Consider the following 18,820-nt stretch of genomic DNA (forward strand, 5'->3'; position numbering starts at 1 on the left):
TTAAATGATTTTAATTTTATGAATATTATGTTCCAACTCAAAAAAGAATATTGCACAATGTTTTTATATCACAATTGTTATTTTTCTCACTGTCTATAGTGAGATTTTGATAAACATGGTTGACTTTGGAAATAACACAAAGAGAATGTCTTAATTGGCTAAATAATTTCAATAACCTGTGAAGAACTGAAAGCAAGATATTACATTCATATAAAAGACAAGTAGATACCCATAAATTCGTTTGGCTGTAGTGAAAAATAATAAACTTCTCATGTACTTAATAAAACTTAAAGGAGACAAAATTGAGAATGCTGTGAAAATACAATGTAACTCCAAAATTTTTCAATCCACTCTTTTGCTTTTGAAAATCCATTCAACTGCAAGACTTCTAAGAACATCTCTATCACACTGTAAGCCTCTTATTTTGGAGAAGCTGACATCTGATGTTTTTTAAACAAAATCTAAATAAATACAATCTGCACCATTAAAAATAACAAAATCTGTGAATGTTAAGGTAAAATTACCCAAATAACATAAATGAAAAAACAACACCAAAAAATAAATGTATTATATCATGGCACCAATAAACATTTCGATTCAAATTTCCTAATCTACAGCATTTTGCATTTTCCCTATGTAACAAACACGGTTGTTATCATATAGTTATGGAGTAAATGTTGAAAATTTAAGACAGTAATATATTAGTGTTCACTAAGCAAAGTTAGTTCCATGAAACTCTCCCAATTTTTATGAATTTATTACAATAAGTTTTATTGTTTTTCCTCTTTGCCTTCTAATTAGTATTTTTAGCAGGGGGATAGCGCTGGAGTCAAAAGGTAAGATATATGCCTCAGGTGCCAGTTTGTGTTGTTGTTGCTGTTTTTAACTCCCATTTTGCATTTTTGTTATTTTTAGAACTATTGCTCATCCAATTCATGAACACACCCAACTCTTGCTATGTTTTTTATTCATTTCCAGGCAAATTCAACCACAACCAAAGAGAAAGGACATACACATATTGCGTTGTGTGATCCAACATTTACTCTTGCTCTGCCACTGATTTTTAGAACCTGTGAATTTTTTCAGTAGCGCCGGTGTCTTTTTTTAATGCTTAAGCTAGTTATTCCACATCATGAATTTTTTTTTTTTTTTTTTTTGCTTTTTTAAGAGACAATTAATTCTTCACATTTTGTGAACATTCTAGGCATCTAACATCTGGAAAATGTATCCACTATCTTCATCAAGCCTTAAAATTTTATGAAATACTTGAAAAAAATCTGCAGAAGTTACCTCAAAAAAAACTCTCTTATCAAAAAGAAAGGATGGATTAGTTCAGCTGTTGTACCTTAAACTGGAATCATTTCAGAAAATATAATTATTCCATTCAAAACTGATTCCCTTTCATATTGGTGACTGGAGATTTACTTATAATAAAAGATACAGAAATTATGTGAGTCTAGGGTGGTGCCAGGATTGCACATGGAGGCAGTTTTTTCAATTGGATATGGATATTGGGATAGGACCTTTTATGATCTTGTTTATTCATTAGATAAGGATATAACTATTTGGTGTTTTCACCTTTCTGTTAATTTTTTTTCTTTCTGTTAATTTTTAATCTTTTATTTCAGAACAATTAACTTTTTATTCTTTATTAATTTTACTCATTTGTCACTCAGATTCCATTTGGGTTTAAACAGAGGAGTTAATCCCAGCATGAGCAGAAAAAACTCAGCATCCATGTAAGTGACTCAGATAGCACCACCATCCTTACTCTGCATTGTCAGTACCAAATTTCATTACAAATTCAAGAGAAATAAAAACTTTAGATCCAAATAGACATAAATCACTTGTAATATCTTAAAGTTAAGAAGTAAAGTCTTATCCTCTAGCCTTTTCACTATTCATGTACTAAAATTCCCACAAGTTGAGAAAAAGCTATTTTCTTCAAATGCTAATTTGTGATTTATCAGAATATTTTGCCATCAGAAGTATAAACGTTGGCAAACAGGGAACTTAACTGTGTGTCAAAAAAGATAACAATACAAGATAAAAACCCTTTTCTACTTGAAAATGTCATTACAGTTGAGAAACATTTTCAGAAAACAAAACTCATGGCAACAATTTTTTAAATTTTCACACATACACACTCTAGTTTTCTTAATCATTAATCAAAAGCCCTGAAAGATATGTGATACATTGACAATCATTCAAGCTAGGACAAGCCTACTGTAGCATTTCTTTTACTTACAAAAATCAAACTAATTTTCCATAAAATATAGTTAATTTATAATATCTACCAAATATGAATGCTAATTCCACAAAGTATAACTTAAAACCTTCCAAAATTACACAGGAGAGGAAATTCAATTAATTTTTCTATTCCAGAGATTCAATGTAGACTTGCCTCTATGGGTTTGTAACCTGGATACAAACTGTCAACTGGAGAAATGGGCCAACAGTGTTACTTGCATGGTTTTCAGTTATCCGTGTGACACTCAGAAGCATTTTCTTTAATCTTGGTAAAGTTCCATCATATATGATTTCTGCATTCAGAAACTGATAAGTCAACTCTTCATTTATCTTTAAAGTTATCTTTTTAAAGACCTTATTGAAAACATGTCCACATTAGCAAAGTCTTTTTAAAAACCTGTGTTATTAGGGTTTCAGGTAGACTTTAGGAGCACATTTTCATATAAACCTAAATTCAACAGCAGCTCTGATGTTGAGAGTTGAGTAATGCATGTTGTGCTGTTATCTTTAAAGAATATATTCGGCAACCCATACACAGTTATGAAAATCTATCCAAATCCTGTCTATTGAGAAAAAAAATGTTATCTATCATGGGATTTCTCTTACCATTTTTTTTTGAAAGATGCAGATATTACCTAGGTCAGTTTTTATTTTTTGGATTTTCATTTGGGCAGATTGTGAGAAATATCTTGATATCACAGTCCTTATTATAAGTCCTGTACATATAAGCAAACAATGCACACAGAAATATAATTGAACTCTCAGTCGAAGCTATTCCCATAACCCTTACTGGTTAAACTTATATATCTCCTTTTATTAATTTGTTCCATATGAAATTCAATTTATCCAGGGGTTTTGGCACAGAACACTAGATAGGGCAACTTTAAAAACTGGCTTTACATATTTAAAATTAACTCTTACATCAACATTATTTATTACTGTTGAACCACGATCAGAATCACAGCATTGTACAAACAATAATAAAACCTCTTCTAGAATCTCCTGCTTCTGTTTTATCTCTTGAATTTAGCCCGGGAAATATGCAGAGTGTTGTACTTTCTTTTCCTTCAGAAATAAAAAAGTGATGAAGGAAAATAATGATAGATTCCCGTTTTGAATGCACCAGTACCAATACTTTGAAGAACTGACAGTGTACTCTATAGTTATATGTGCCATAGACTACGAAAAAGGAAACACTTTAGGAAAAAAAATCACATTACAAAGTGTATTATAAAAATAAATTACATAGCATGTGCCCATAGACCTAAAAGCTTTGTAAAAGGAAGAGAAATTTATTTTGACACAAAGATTGAATTGCTCTTGCTACCTATTTTCATATTATCAGCAATGCCATTTTCAGCTTTTACATTATATCCTCAAAAAAAAAATCACTGGAAGTAGAAAATTATTTCCAGTAGTGATCAGTAGCATGGAGGACCTTAGTGATGATGGAGGGCTGTAGAAATACTACTCATTCAACAGGGATTCAGAGGAAGTACACACACCCAGTATGTGCTTGGTTTACCATTTCATCTGGAGTTCATACGTAACTGGTGAATGATGATGCTTTCTATAAAGAAAAGAAAGATACAGCATTTTCAATTAAACTGAAAAATCAGTAGTTTATGTGAAGATCAATACCACATCATTTCACTAAATGACTGTAGATGTTAAACAACAAAACAAACAAAAACAGGTACATGAGCCCAATAGCTTCCCCTGCAGTTCTTTACTGTTCTTGGGTAATTTCTTTATATTGGCATATGTGCTTTATTTCCAAGATTCTTAAAGTCTTTTAGATACAATGTTTAATACTCTAATAATTTCAGGTGGATTTTACCCAAGGAAAGAACTGAACACAAGGACGTTAATTACTACATAATAAACCCCATACTGGGAAACTAGACTATTTTCTAGAAGTAACTCTATTACTCTAGCCATACTCTTTCTAATCTGAGCAATATTCACATATTTTTAATTTCATTTTTTATGTGTGTAGATTTGAGTTTTAATAAGGAAATATTCATTGTTCTTAAGAAGTCACTAAACACAGATGATTCACATTTATCTTGGACTGCTTTTTGCAAAATTATGTGAATGCCCTTTTTTTAAGATTTTATTTATTTGAGATAGAACAAGAGAGAGAACACAAGCAGGATGGAGGGGCAGAGGGAGAGGGAGATGCAGGTTCCCTGCTGAGCAGGAAGCCTGAGGTGGGGCTCAATCCCAGGACCCCAGGGTCATGACCTGAGCCCAAGGCAGACACTTAACTGACTGAGCAACACAGGCACCCCTTATGTATATGCTTTTAAATCTAAATTCATTCTTATAAAAGTAAAAAAAAAAAATAGATTGAGACAGTACCAGCCATGTTATGGGTGTATGATATTTGTATGTATTTGATTTCATTTTTACCTTAACCTTTATGCCTTCATGAAAATGTATCATTTTTTTTTCATTCTCTCAATCAAGAACTACTTATTGAGGTTCTCCTACAGCCCATCACTGTGCTAGGCATGGAACTACATAAGTGATCAAAATGAGAAAGAGTCCTGTCATTGTTGAGATTATAAAGAACAGAGCAAAGAAATAACTGAGCTTCAAATGGTTTCTTCACCTGAAAAATGTATTACCTCCCTGACAATATATGGCAGTGTTGTAAGTATAGAAACTAATGTTAGAGTTTATCAATAACATGAGGAAATTTCCACCTATTATTTTCACTTTAATTTCAAATAATATTTATATTTTATTTTTACTTAAGTAGTTAACATCTAAATAAACATTAATTAAAGCATATTATGTCATAGACCTATAGATTTGTGCTAATTATGTACTGTGGATGGTCCTTTCTCAAAGTTTTCTTAATTCAGGTTTATTAACTTTACTTCACTTCATGCTGACCACTAGGTGGCGATATTTCCATTCCTTCCCTCGACCTTTTGATTTGAATTAAAACAGCAAAGTAAAATGAAATACATAAAGGTTTTATATACTTAATATGAAGGTTTTGTAATGCTTCTAAGACATACTATGATTTTTGACAATACTACAAACCCTTAAAATCATCTCATTTTTCTCAATGAAAAATTGTTATAGCTCTAAATTTTTTCAACACCTAAAAATATATCAAAATATTCAGGCAAAAACTAAAAACACTAATAAAAATATTATGTATTTAAAGATCAGGATCTAAGATTCAAATGCCACTTCCCACTCAACACTTTCTTTTTTAAAATTTCAGCAATAGTTTTCGAAGAGTCAAAAGACATAGATCTCAAGTCTTCCTAATAGAATTAAAGTATCTTCTCCATTTTCCTCCCTTAACAAAGCATAGAGAACTTAAATTTAAAAGAGTGAATTCCTGGGGTGCCTGGGTGGCTCAATTAGTTAAGTGTCTGACTCTTGATCTCTGAGTTGTGAGTTCAAGCCCTGTGTTGGCTACTGAAAAAGGGGGAAAAAAAGGAAAGAAAAAAAAGAGTGAAATCCAGAATTGTTCTTAGCCTAGATGTAATTCAGAATGGGCATGCATTTGTTTCCTTACCACAAAGTGAGAGTATTAGAGATCATCTCTAAAGTGCCTTGCAATGCTAACATTTTGTGTTACTACTCTCACCTTGAGTGTGCAAACCTCTGAATTCCTAGAGTTGCCTTAATCTTAACATGTTGCAATCCTCATAATAACTTTTCAGAATTAGAATTTTCAGAATTCAGAATTTTCAGTAATTGGGTCCATACATAGAAGAAACAATATCTTGGTTGAACCATTCATTTTATTATTATTATTATATTTAAATTAGCAAGCTTGTAATATTACATGATACATATATACATATATATGTATATATATTAATGCTATTAATCAGATTACATTATTTCTTAAAATGTTTTAAAAGATTTTATTATTTGAGAGAGAGAGAGCACGAGCTGGGGGAGGGACAGAGGGAGAGGGAGAGGGAGAGGGACACGCAGACTCCCTGCTAAGCATGGAGCCCAACTGGGGGCTGGATTCCAGGACCCTGAGATCATGAACTGAGCTGAAGTCAGATGCTTAACTGACTGAGCCACCCAGGTGCCCCTAATCAGATTGCATTATTAAAAAGATTGTCTCAAAAATACTTGACAATGTTAACAGGTTATTTTATTCTACTTTAATAATAAAAGGGGGCATTTCAGGGGCACCTGGGTGGCTCTTAAGTGTCTGCCCTCAGCTTGGGTCATGATCCCAGGGTCCTGGGATAGAGCCCTGCATCGGGCTCCCTTCTCAGCGGGGAGTCTGCTTCTCTCTCTCTCCCTCTGTGCTCTCTCTCTCTCTCAAATAAATAAATCTTTTTAAAAAGAGGGTATTTCATATTTATATACATAAACTTTATTTAAAGGAATACAATTAAACCCAAGTTATTTTGTTTTATACACATGGAGACATAGTTCATCTTGTTTCCAGAGATTGTGAGAAAAGATCTATATGATAGAAGACCTATTTTAATTGAAATTTATTAAACATATTTATTAAATCTATGCTTGCTTATTATCTGTGTTTTCCCCAAACCTGTAGACTGACTCAGAAAAGAATCATCCTGCCAATACACAAAATTGTGAGAGAGAAAAATTGTTGCTTATCTAATGTAAGCCATTAGATTTTGAGGTGACTCGTTACACAGCAAAACTGTCTGATGCATACAGAGTCCTTGGTTGCTGGCAAAAAAAAAAAATGCTTCAGGGATTATGCCATTAGTTAAGTTTTTTTAAAAAGGGCAGAGTTAGACAAACCATAAGAAAAAAAAAGGGGGGGGCAAAGTTTCCAAGTTTCTCCCTGGCTTTTTTTTTTTTTTATGGTTTAATACAATAAATTAATGTTATAAATTTTACTGAAGTTACAAAGTCGGTGAGCAAATCTTATTCCATTTCTTCCTCTGTCTTCATTTCATCTCAGAATAAGACCCAAATATAGGTCGTTTGGGGCCTCTAAAGTAACCTGAATAAAATCAGGTATAATTTTCTATTAACTTTTCTCTTTTTACAGTTACCATTTTTCTGATGTTAGTAATTTGTAGAGTATATAACAGGCAAGTTGAGAACAAAGGCCATAGTTAATTTCCACCTCTATAAGCAAACTCAAAATAGCAAAGCACTTAAATTTAGGGCTCTCTGATGTGCAAATATTTAAGAACATCATTTCTTCCTTCCTAATTGGAAGAAGGAAAAAACTCTAAATCTTAATCAGCATACACATATGGGGACATTGGATTTTTATGTATTTCTGACATTAACAGTTTACCAAAAGTACTTACACTTTCCTCTGTATGTTCCTCTCAAGTGTTATCTTGATATTTTCTCCTTAAGAAACTTTGGGTAACACATTAATACATTATTTGTGATTATGATATTATTGTGAAATGATGTTTCACAATAATATGAATTCATTCTTTTAGTACACTAGCTATTAGCAAATGGTCCACAGAAAGGAAATTTAACATATTATCAATTCCTAATTATACTTGACTTCTGACCTTACTATTCATCTTCCCTTGGTGGTAACCCTAAACTACTAGCCAGCCAGATGACTTGAGATCCAAAGTTGTATATGAAAGCTGGGATTTGGGGAGAAATTTGGGGGGAGACTCTCAAGTGCTAGAATGGGGCAACAAGGCAACAAATTGCGAGTCTGGTTCCTCCCAGGAGAGTTCCTTGGCTGTGGAGTAGGAAAGATGTACTCCCTGGAAAGTCAATGCCTTCCTCCCAAGCAATACATATGCTTATACTCTGCCAAACTCTCTGCAAGGGGACACTTGGGCTCTGAATTTTAAAAATCTATTCTAGTAAATGAGACAAGATCACTTTAATAGATAGCCTTTAAGCTCACATGCTGAAGACTAAGAGAGTAGAAGTTCAACTTATAGTAGGACTTTGCCTCCACAAAGGAGGGCTATTTCATACACAGGAAACTGCATACCAAATTATACAGAAACCATTTCCTCTTGGATTTTGCATCAATTTGGCTGGCTTATGACCTGCTTTCCGGGTTCCATGGCTCCCTACTCCCCATGGGCTCTGCCTGAAAGGCAGTGCACAGGCTTAGAGCTGTGTTGTTCTTCCTCTCCACTAGCTACTAAACCCCAGCTTTTAATATGTTGTCCACAGAGTCATTTATTCACCTGCAAAAATGTCCTAGACCTTTTAGAAAGAAGTAGAAATGCCTAGATTTTAAGGTTCTCATTTTAATAAACTGCTTCAGTATTCAGTCCCGTTATTATCACATTCAGAAATTAATCAGAGTCCTGATAAAACATCTGTTTTAAATAGGAAGTCCAATGAACTTCCTCTGTTGACTTGGACTTGTATTCCCTCTTTTGGATTCAGCTCAGCTAATTAAAAATACTTCCGCTAATCAGTTCTGTCATTTGCTTCAGGAAACTTTTGAACCAGATGATATACACTCTCTTGGGGTTTCTCAACCTTCTAATAGTTTATTTGCTTCCTTCCAAAACATTTCCCACTCCATCATCAGCCCAAATCATCCCCTTACCTCTACAGGTTGCAGGAATTACCAATAATCAGTTATGACTGGTAACTTCTTTTTTAGGCAAGCTAATCCTTATCTCTCAAATAGTTTACTGTTTCCAGATACAAGCAAATTGGAACTAATTATCATCCCACATATAATATTAACTATAAATAGGAACTCAACAGTGGAAAAATAGTTAACTATTTGAGCCAAGAATGCTTAGGTTCTACCCTTTTGGACACAGATGCTAAATGCCTAGCATTGATCTCAGTCTATGGCTGGCCACAAAATCACATGGAAAATAACAGTGTATGTGAAAGTTGGGAAGGGCCTTGTGCTTTTTAGATAAGGACAACAATATTCATCAAAGTACTGTTATGATAACTTTGACACATATAGTTTCTATGTAGATATCTTAATATCTCAAAATCCTTTGGCAGTATTATTTTGGCCCAGTGCGTGTGGGTATTTTAGTCTATATATGAATATATACTTTGCTTACCTGAAGTTGTTTCATCATATGAAATAATGAGTAATGTACAGAAAATCTGGCATCATCATTAGTGAGATGGTTAGACATCTCTAAGCCTTGGGGTTTTCTTGTTTTGTTCTTGGTCATGGTTTTGTTTTCATCTTTAATAATAGAGATAATTATCTTCTTGACCTCTAAAGTCTGGTTCAGATGTTACCAGCCCTTGATTTTGCAATTCTGACCATCATACATACATAACGTTAGCACACGTAGAGGCCAAAACTACATTTGCCAGATAAGCAATTATTTACTAGTTCTTAGGAAAAGTTTTATGGTAGAGTGTTTTAAGTTGCTTGCTAAATAGTGAAGCCTATCATATTATGACTATAAGGAGGAATGCCAGAATCATAAAAGGTTATAGCTAAATGCTAAACCATAAGTCAAAGTAAGGCGATTTGGCAAGCGTCACACAAACTTACTCTGGTCTCCTGGTTTTCAGTTCTAGCTCAGGTATCTAGGCATTGTTCAGCAATCCACTTTCTCTGGATGTTCACCTTAATATCTATCCTAAGTCTGAATTCTGCTTAGTGGTGGTGTTGTTTGGTTTTTTAAAACACGATCCCCTCCTGACCTATTTTTTAAAAAGATTTTATTTATTTGAGAGAGAGAGAGAGAGCAAGCGCGCGCGTGAGCAGAGTGGGGGCAAGTACAGAGACAGAGTATCTCAAGAAGACTCCTCACTGAGCATGGAGCCTGTTGCAGGGCTCAATCCCACGACCCTGAGATCACGACTTGAGCCAAAAACCAGGAGTCGGACATTTAACCGACTGAGCCACCCAGGTGCCCCCTGACCTATTTTAGAAGGTCCTTCATGAACCTGAAGAGCATGATAAATCACTTGAAATTTTCTCTTTCCAGAAGTGTCTTTTATGTTCCTCTGGGGGAGTTAGAGAGGGTGAGGAAAGAGCAATTCATAATTCACTCAGGTATGTTTGTATGTCACAGAAAGCTCTCAGTTCCCCTTAGTTCTCCACATATGTGATGGCTTCAGAGATGACAACTCCTCAGTCCAGGATCCCTGGCTGTTCTGCACCCATTATGGGCCTATAGTGCCTTGGAAGGGAAAGATGTAACTTACACTATCCAGAATGGTGATACATGAATTTCCTCTAATTTTACCATCTCTTTATTTCCATGATCCCACTCATGATTTGTCAGAACCCTCCACATCATTCTCACAGGTTTGCATTGCAGACAAAGGGAGGAAGCGAGAAGTGAGAATAACTCTTCTCCAGCCTCCAGCCATCCTTCTAGTTCTGGTTTTCTTTCTCTACAGTAAGTGCCAAGTTTTTTACAGAAACAGACAGGCTTTAAACCCCAGGTTAGATTCTGAAATAATGGCTTGTCTCTCTAGTAGAGGCAAGGTTTTTAAAAGAAATTTTGAACAGAGACAGACACAACCACCAGAAGGAAAAGTAGGGGGAAGGGACAAAGTGAACAGTCAAGGAAAGGTGACCTGGCCTGGTATGCAAGCCATTCGGTCTGCCTGGGGGGGCAGGAGTCCAGGCACGGAAAAGGAAAGGGGAGGGATGCTCATAGAGCAGGGAGAGAGAGAGAGCCCAGTCACAGAGAGCCTCAAGGGCCATATGGAGGAGTTGGTGCTATGTTCTATAGGTAATGAGGAACCTTTGGAGGGTTTTCAACCTTTGGAGGAGTGATACGATCAATGTGAACTTTGGCAAACAAAATGAAGAATGAATCTGAGAGTTTTGAGGCTAGAGATTATGAGACCAATTAGGGGGCATAATGGAGTTATCCAGATAAGAAGTAATTAAAACCTCAACTCAGGCAGTAGCAAGGAAAATGGAGATGTGGGTTCAGCTGATAGAGGTGTTAGGGGGTTAGACTATGAGACTTGCTTGATGAGTGGACCTGACAGGTGAGGGAGGAGGGGAAGCCTAAAATGGCTATCAGGCTTCTTGCTTGGGTGATTGGGTAGATAAGGATACCCTTGCTGAGATGCAGAATGGTAAGAGGAGGAGAAGACTTGACGAGGGTCGGAGGAGGTGTTGAGAACTGCTTTTAGACAAGTTAAGTTGGACATATACAGTACAAAGTTGGGTATGCATTAGGAGATAGAGGGTTGGTAGCCATCAACATATGGGTGATAATTGAAGCTATGGGTGTGCATAAAATGAGCGTGTAGTGTAGGTAACTGGCAGAGATGAGGGGAACAGTGACCCTTAGATTGTATGCATAAAATAAGGTGTCAGCAAGGGAGACTGAGGTGGAGCGGTCAGAGAGGTCAAAGGAAAACCAAAAGAGATTAGATGTCTTAGTCACCCTTACCAGAGACCCAAGGTTTATTTTTCCAGGAAAAAACAACAACAACAAAAAAAAACCCAAAAACTGACCTAAGCAGTTCTACTAGACCCAAGCATATGAATGGTCAGCAAAGACTGAATGCAGGGGAATAAAAATGTTTGCATACTTTACTGTAAGATTCTCCATCTCCCTTCCCTTGATCTGTCCCTAGAATACACGTAGCCCACCCCAAGGAAGTTACTGAAGGATTTTTTTCTTTAGAAACTCCTAAAAGATATATAGTTGACCCTTGATCAACGTAAGTTTGAACTGTGCAGGTCCACTTATATGTGGATTGTTTACAATACAGTAATTCAATAAATACAGTATTGTTTTCAATAAATACAGTATACAAATATACTATAAATGTGCTTTATCTTCCTTGTGATTTTCTTAATATTTTCTTGTCTCTACTAAGAATACAATATATAATACATGTAACATATGACGTATGTGTTAATTGACTGTGTATGCAATTGGTAAGCCTTCCAGGCAACTGTAGGCTCTTGGTAGTTAAGTTTTGGGGGAGTCAAAATTTACACTGCGCTGGGGGTCAGCACCGTCAACTCCCATGTTATTCAGGGGTCAAATGTACTTCAAGAGAGATAGATATACAGACAGGTATGTAAGCAAAAGAAGTAGAAGAAGAAATCCAGGAAACAGGGGATTCAACTTAGGCAAAACAACACTAGGACAAGAGCCTTCCCTGGCCTAGAGCATGAGCAGTCCAGACTAAGTAGGGAAGCAGAGGGCCAACGGAGGAAACTAGGGGGCTCAACTAGGAAAGCCTCCAGGTAAAAATAAGAAACTGATGTATTTAAGTGTTTGGAAAAATTACTGATAGGTGTTTGGCAGATCTATTGGAGCATTTGGAAAAAATAAAGATAGATGCATAGAAAACCAAACAGATGAAAAATTAAAATACTTATCCTATTGAAGGGTGAAAGGGGTAAGAGGAAGGGAACACAAACATGGTATACTATTTGGCTCAGCAGGAACAATTTTTTTTTATTTTTTTTTAAGATTTTATTTTTAAGTAATCTCTACACACAATGTGATCTTGAACGCACGACCCCAAGATCAAGAGTCGTGAGCTCCACCAGCTGAGCCAGCCAGGCACCCCAACAGGGAACAACATTTAAATTTACACTGTAAATTTACAAATATATAAACATATAAATGCTGACTGATGATTTATCAAAAAATTTGTGTTGTAATCATACTGGGAGGATGAGGAAAAGGGAAAGAGGGGACATGTGAGAGCGCTACATCCTCAACCCTCAAAACATAAAGGAAAGGGGCGCCTGGGTGGCTCAGTTGGTTAATCGACTGCCTTCGGCTCAGGTCATGATCCTGGAGTCCTGGGATCGAGTTCCGCGTCAGGCTCCCTGCTCGGCAGGGAGTCTGCTTCCCCCTCTGACCCTCCCCCCTCTCGTGCTCTCTCTCTCTCATTCTCTCTCTCAAATAAATAAATAAAATCTTAAAAAAAAAAACATAAAGGAAAGGGGTACCGTGGTGTTAAGCGTCTGCCTTCAGCTCAGGTCATGATCTCAGGGTCCTGGGATCGAACCCCACAGATGGAGCCCCGGGTCAGGCTCCCTGCTCAGCGGGGAGTCTGCTTCTCCCTCTCCCTCCTCCCCTCCCCCCACTTCGTGCTCTCCCTTTCTCTCTCTCCCTCAAATAAACAAATAAAATCTTTTTAAAAAAAACATAATGATTGATAAGTAAAGAGTACAAGTATATTATTTAGAAATATGTAGACAAATATCAGAAGAAAGAGTTAAGGGTTAGGAATGATTTTCTCCAGGGAGTCAGACTGAGGGAAAAGAGGGGTGAGATCAGGAACAGCTGTTTCCATTTTCTCTCAGTGCTGGCTGATAGTTTAACTCCGTATATGAACGACTTTAATAAAAATTTAAAAAGCAGGTTAAAGAATAAATGGAAATGAGGAAGTGGAGGCAGAAAAGGTCAAATGTTCTGTCTGTGGCTTAACCGGCAGCCCCTATAGAGGACTGCGCAGCTGAGGGAGGAATTGTGCTCAGGTGGAACAGTCCAGAGCACATTTATATCCTGTGTGCAAGTAGCAGATAAAAAGGAGAAACTGAAACAGCCGAGGATGAGAACATAACCAATCATGAGACCCTGGAGGATGGAGGAGGAGGGTGGAGGGCAACACTGAACTTCATCCAGGTTGGGGAAATTTTGGAATTGTATGTTCCTGTTGACTGGGAAGCCCCTCTGAGCCCAGCTTGTTACCTCCTCCTCTCTCTCTGCCCTCCAGCCTCCCACCTAAGTGCCTTCTTATCTAATGTCCCTGGGGCTTTTCTGATCGGGAAAGTCTCGTGCTTTCCTCAGTGTTCCAAATCTCTGAGGGAATGAGAAATTCAAATCTTTGTACATCCTATATTCTTGGACATGTTTTCATTTCCCTGAAGCTACACTCTTTCCACACTACACATCAAAGCCATCCCTTCCTTTCTTTCTTGAAGACGTTCAAGCAAGACATCTAGTAAGACCTACCCTTAATGACTACACGAACATCTCTAGAGTCTAGTTGCCACCCATTCACTTGCCCTCGTTGAAAACATAATAAAAATGCCAGTAGAAACCAAAGGACTCTGTTTAAGCAAGTGAGCCAGACAGGAAGGTCATTTTCAAGAAAGGATAAACACCCTTAGGGTCACGTCCCATACAGGAACACTTCTCGTACCACGCATGCTAAATGGCCACCACCATACTGTGCTGAAATAGTCAACCCATGAAAATTACTCTCTGGAGGGCAAGCCCAGGGCCTCTTAGAGATACCTGTACAGATTGTGCCCTGCGCACCTGCAGGGGGAGTCATCCCATTGAAATCTATGGAAATGGCCCTCCCTCCCCTGCCTTGGGTGGGATCTGAGCAACAGCTGTACACAGCAGCCTTGGTGAGCCCTTTTACTGCACGATGCTATGTTCCAGGACAGGGAAAAGACTCTAACCTTTTAATCCCATTCACTCTTATAAAAACACATTAAGCTTCATCACGAAAACATTATCCTCACGAATAGAAGCTGGAATTGGAGTGCATTTAATCCTCCACTTCCTATCCCCAGTGGATTTCATTTCTAATATGTGGTTTAAACCAAAGCTATCCAATAATGTAGAGTTGGTTCTAAAATTACAAAGAAAAACTGCCATGGCTGCTCTTTACCATTTCTGAAAAGTGAATATGTGTTGTTCTGCCAAGTTTTCTTAGCAGTTGTACTTTGTAGGTGGCTCTCTTCCAGCATCCAGATGTATAAACATCCTGTACACGCACTGTTCAGCCCCTCGGAGCACTCTCCCTGCAGATGGTATGGACTTCCCGGCAGAAACTACATAAGCATGATGTGAGCGGGGATCAGCAAAAGACAGCAGCGGTGACAACAGATTATGATAAAAGTCACTGGAGAATGACAGGTAGAGTCAGAAGAAGCACAGTGTCTCGTTCTTTTGACACTGTTCACATACAGTATGTTACACCACAGTAGCACTAAATACTCTCAATGCCAAGGAGGCATTTGAAAAACAGGGAATGGCTTTGTTTTTCCAAGGGATGGATGTGTACTTTACAAAAGGGGAAGATTTCCTCTTAAAAATAGACAAGTCAGCATTGGAAATGGAAAGATCTCTTGTTTACACTTGTTCAAAATCACATTTTATAAAAGCTTTTTTCTCAGTCTCTCTCCTTCTACCTTGAAATCCCACTATTATAGCATGTTTCCTACGGTTATTCAACATCTCTTAATACATATGCCGAGAACTGATGAGCTGTAGGCAATAGAGACCTGATTAAAAAGAATATGAATTCTGCGAGGCATCCACCACCATCATATACAATTGAAGTCCAAGCTCTACAAGAGCTAGGAAATCCGGTGTGGAAAGAACTCAGAGAAGAGCCTCTTTATCACGAAACTTGATGATTTGATGATAAAAGCTAAATCATATATCTTAAAAAAAAAAAAAAAAAAAGAACAACTATCTTTCCCCAAATATCAGAGGCAGGGACTATCCAAATAATCTTGGAATTCTCACAATTCAGAAGTGGAAAAATAACAACCTGTAACTTTGTAGTTATTGTATTTTTATAAAGTTCACTCAATTGGCTTAAGAATTTTGACAAAGGTGCTCCCTACTCGAGATCTCAGATGCTAAGCTGCGGGTTATTAGCCTTGAGCTCATTTGTGGTTATTTGACCAGGAAGCACAATGTCCACTTTAATAACATGGTTAATCTCACAAAGACACCTGGCATTTTGCATTCACAGTTTCATGCTTATTAAAACATGCTTGAAATGAATGAAAATGATACAAATATAAGTAAAACTGACAGGAATAATAATTCACTTCACCACACCACACGCGCGCACACACACACACACACACACACACACACACACACATTCATGAACTAGTTCTATATTTCCAAGTAAAGTCCACACTCAACTGAGGAAAATATTTGAATTCAATTAAGCTATGCATGATGTCATTTTTTTTCTTGGCATTAATGTATCACAATTACTTTCTTCTATTTTCTATCCATTACAACCTCGGTTGAGGTTGTAAAGGATAGAAGGGCCATTTGGCAGCTCTATTCAAATGGCTCCATAATTTAAATCAATTGCACACTTGAATAGAACATGAGTTTGACATTAATCGTTCTAAAATTATTGTCCATAAAATTCTGGGAATGTTTTGGAGATGGCCAAAACCCCTATAATACACACAGACACACACAAATAAGTAAAACTCTGTTTTTAGGAATCCATATTTCATTTCCATTTTATTTCACATTCAAATTATTTCCTGAAATCATCCCAGAGGCTTTTGTTTTTGCAAAATTTTAAGGTCCAGGCCTTGTGATAACTAGGAGATGTTTTTTTTCAGCACATGAAGCAAATTCAGGATTTAATAGAGGCAAATGACAACTGTTAAGCTATTTCCTATTTCATAATAGAATTTCTGAAAAATCAATTCTTGTGGAACAAGGCCTATTAGATTTGATTTACAATTAGGAAATATGGGATCCGGCTCTGGAGAGGATGAGATCCAGCTCCCATATCTTACTGACATCAAGAGACCGAGGCTCAGGCGGGTTAACCGACGGGCCCACTTTCTAGAAACAATAATGGGACTAGAAGTCAGCCCTGCCTCAAGCCCGGCATCCTCAACAAAGCAGCCAACAAGCAGCAGTTCTGCTAGCTCGTTCTTTTCTCTGGCATTGAAACACATTTACAAAATAGGAAGGACACATGGCTATTAGTGGATTACTTTATAAACAAGATATTTAAAACGGAAGTTAGTGCACATAAGGAGTTGGCACAAACAGACGAAGGTCGGTGTTCATGGCAGCAGGAGCATGGGCACGACATACCCCCTCAGCCACTGCCCTCAGCCCTTCCCCCCTCCGAGAGAGGTAGCGCTGCCGGCTGCAGATTTCTTCAGCTCTATTTTCATAGACTGAGTCTCAGCTCGAGGCTCGAATTTGGTCAGATTTCCTGCTCCTGGGGCTGCCACTACTGGCTTTCCTGCTTTCATACCTTTTGACATAGGAATGCGGGTGGGGGTAGGTCGCTGGGATGACCCGTCTTGTCCTGACTGTAAGAGAGAAAAGAGACAGACACAAGGGAGATGTCGGTGAGTTTCCGCTCGGATCTGCCATCAACCTGAACATCAGCGGGACGGGAATGCCCACGGATGAGCCCTCCCCAGATAACGCTGTTAGGAACTTGGAGTCGGGATCTCATCCACGCTGACTGCCTCCTCTTCCCTGTCCTGAAACATCTACGCCAGACCTCCTTCTCTTCTCAAGCCCCTGACCTGCTTCTTCTACCCTTCCTGAAGTGACCTTAACTCCTATTTCACAGAGAAAATACAGCCACCTGGCATCAACTCAGGCAACGTTACTCCCACTGTCCCCCAAATTATCACTACCTTCTTTAGATGAAGCAGCTCTCCCCTTGCCTCTTAATGATGCCAGAATCGCCTCATTTCTCCCATCACTGCTGGCCATACCCTTCTTCTTAAAGTTTTCCTAAAACTCTCTCGCTGTGATATGTTCTTACTGGAGTCTCACCCATTCGCCTCCTGTCTCTGATGACCCCTATCCAATGTCTTGTTGGCTCCTTGGCCTCGCTTGCCTTTCTTCTAAATGTGGGTGTCGCCACGCTCCATCCTCAGCTCTCTTTTCATTTTCCACATTCACCTTGATGATCGCCTCAGCTGTCACCCCACGTGTTGATGAGTCCCAGGACCTCGAGCCTCCAGTGATCTTCTGGAATACACACGGATATTTCCAACTACTTGCCAGACATCTCCACTGTCTCTCAGGCACCTCAAATACAAATGCCCCCAACATGACTTATCTTCTCCCCAAACGGTAGTCCCCCTATGTTTCTCATCCTATCTACCCATTCAGCCACACCAAAAACCCCAGAGCCACTCTCTATATGCAGATTGTCATGAAATCTTTGATCCTAGCTTCAATACAACTCTGTCCTCATTTTCACTACCACAGTTCAAGCCTACCCCATCTCTAGCCTAGAGAATTGCAACAGTGTCCCTGCCCTCAGTCTTTGTGCCCTCCAATTTATGCTTTAAACTATTTCATAGACAGATGTTTCTAACACATAAATCATGTCGTTCTTCTATCACCGTTCCCCCAAATATGGCAGGCTCCTTCACATTGCCATACCTTTGCACAGACTGTTCTCTCTACATACTCCTTCCCTTTTTCTTCTTAAAAAAATCTCTCCTTATCTGTGAAAACTTCCTCCTCTGGGAAGCCTTCTCTGATGGGTTCCTTTGTACACACCTCTATCATAGAACCACTGGAGGGTAAGTTCCAATTGGGTAGGCTCCAATCCTGCCTCTCCTGCTAAGCTGGGTACTGCTGAAGGTCCTCTTTGCAGTCAGCACCAAACCCGGTGCCCGGAGTGTAGCTAAACACTTAATAAATGTTGAATGAATAAGTGCACAAATGAACCAGCCTCGCTATTCAATTTCTAAGAGAGGTGTCCTAAACTTTTTGTCATCCTTGACTTTATGGAATCCGATATATCTGAAGTAAGTGGGCCATCGTTTAGGCCTTGTAAATCTTATTTGAAGTCTTGTTTGTATATGGGGTTTAATCAGTAGTCAAATTTGTTACCAAAGAAAATAAAGCTATTTTGGGCGCCTGGGTGGCTCAGTTGGTTAAGCGACTGCCTTCGG

The 18,820-nt window shown here is 38.0% G+C and overlaps 1 protein-coding gene across 5 annotated transcripts in view; it reads right to left on the reverse strand.

Moving 5' to 3' along the window:
- The window catches only part of FILIP1 (filamin A interacting protein 1), a 203,384-nt gene continuing 184,564 nt past the window's right edge, over positions 1-18,820 (reverse strand). For 4 of the 5 annotated variants that reach the window (XM_073905232.1, XM_025890559.2, XM_073905233.1 and 1 more), the window contains one exon: positions 16,366-17,206. In XM_073905232.1, coding sequence (XP_073761333.1) covers positions 17,000-17,206 — 207 coding nt within the window. In that variant the 3' untranslated portion in view covers positions 16,366-16,999. Of the gene's footprint in view, positions 3,821-16,365; positions 17,207-18,820 lie in introns of those variants that run through there. The other variant, XM_073905235.1, reaches the window with a different exon arrangement.

This window comes from Callorhinus ursinus, unplaced genomic scaffold, assembly GCF_003265705.2.
Source record: "Callorhinus ursinus isolate GAN/ISIS: 27379988/994484 unplaced genomic scaffold, GSC_fseal_2.0 scaffold22, whole genome shotgun sequence".
Taxonomy (NCBI): Eukaryota; Metazoa; Chordata; class Mammalia; order Carnivora; family Otariidae; genus Callorhinus; species Callorhinus ursinus.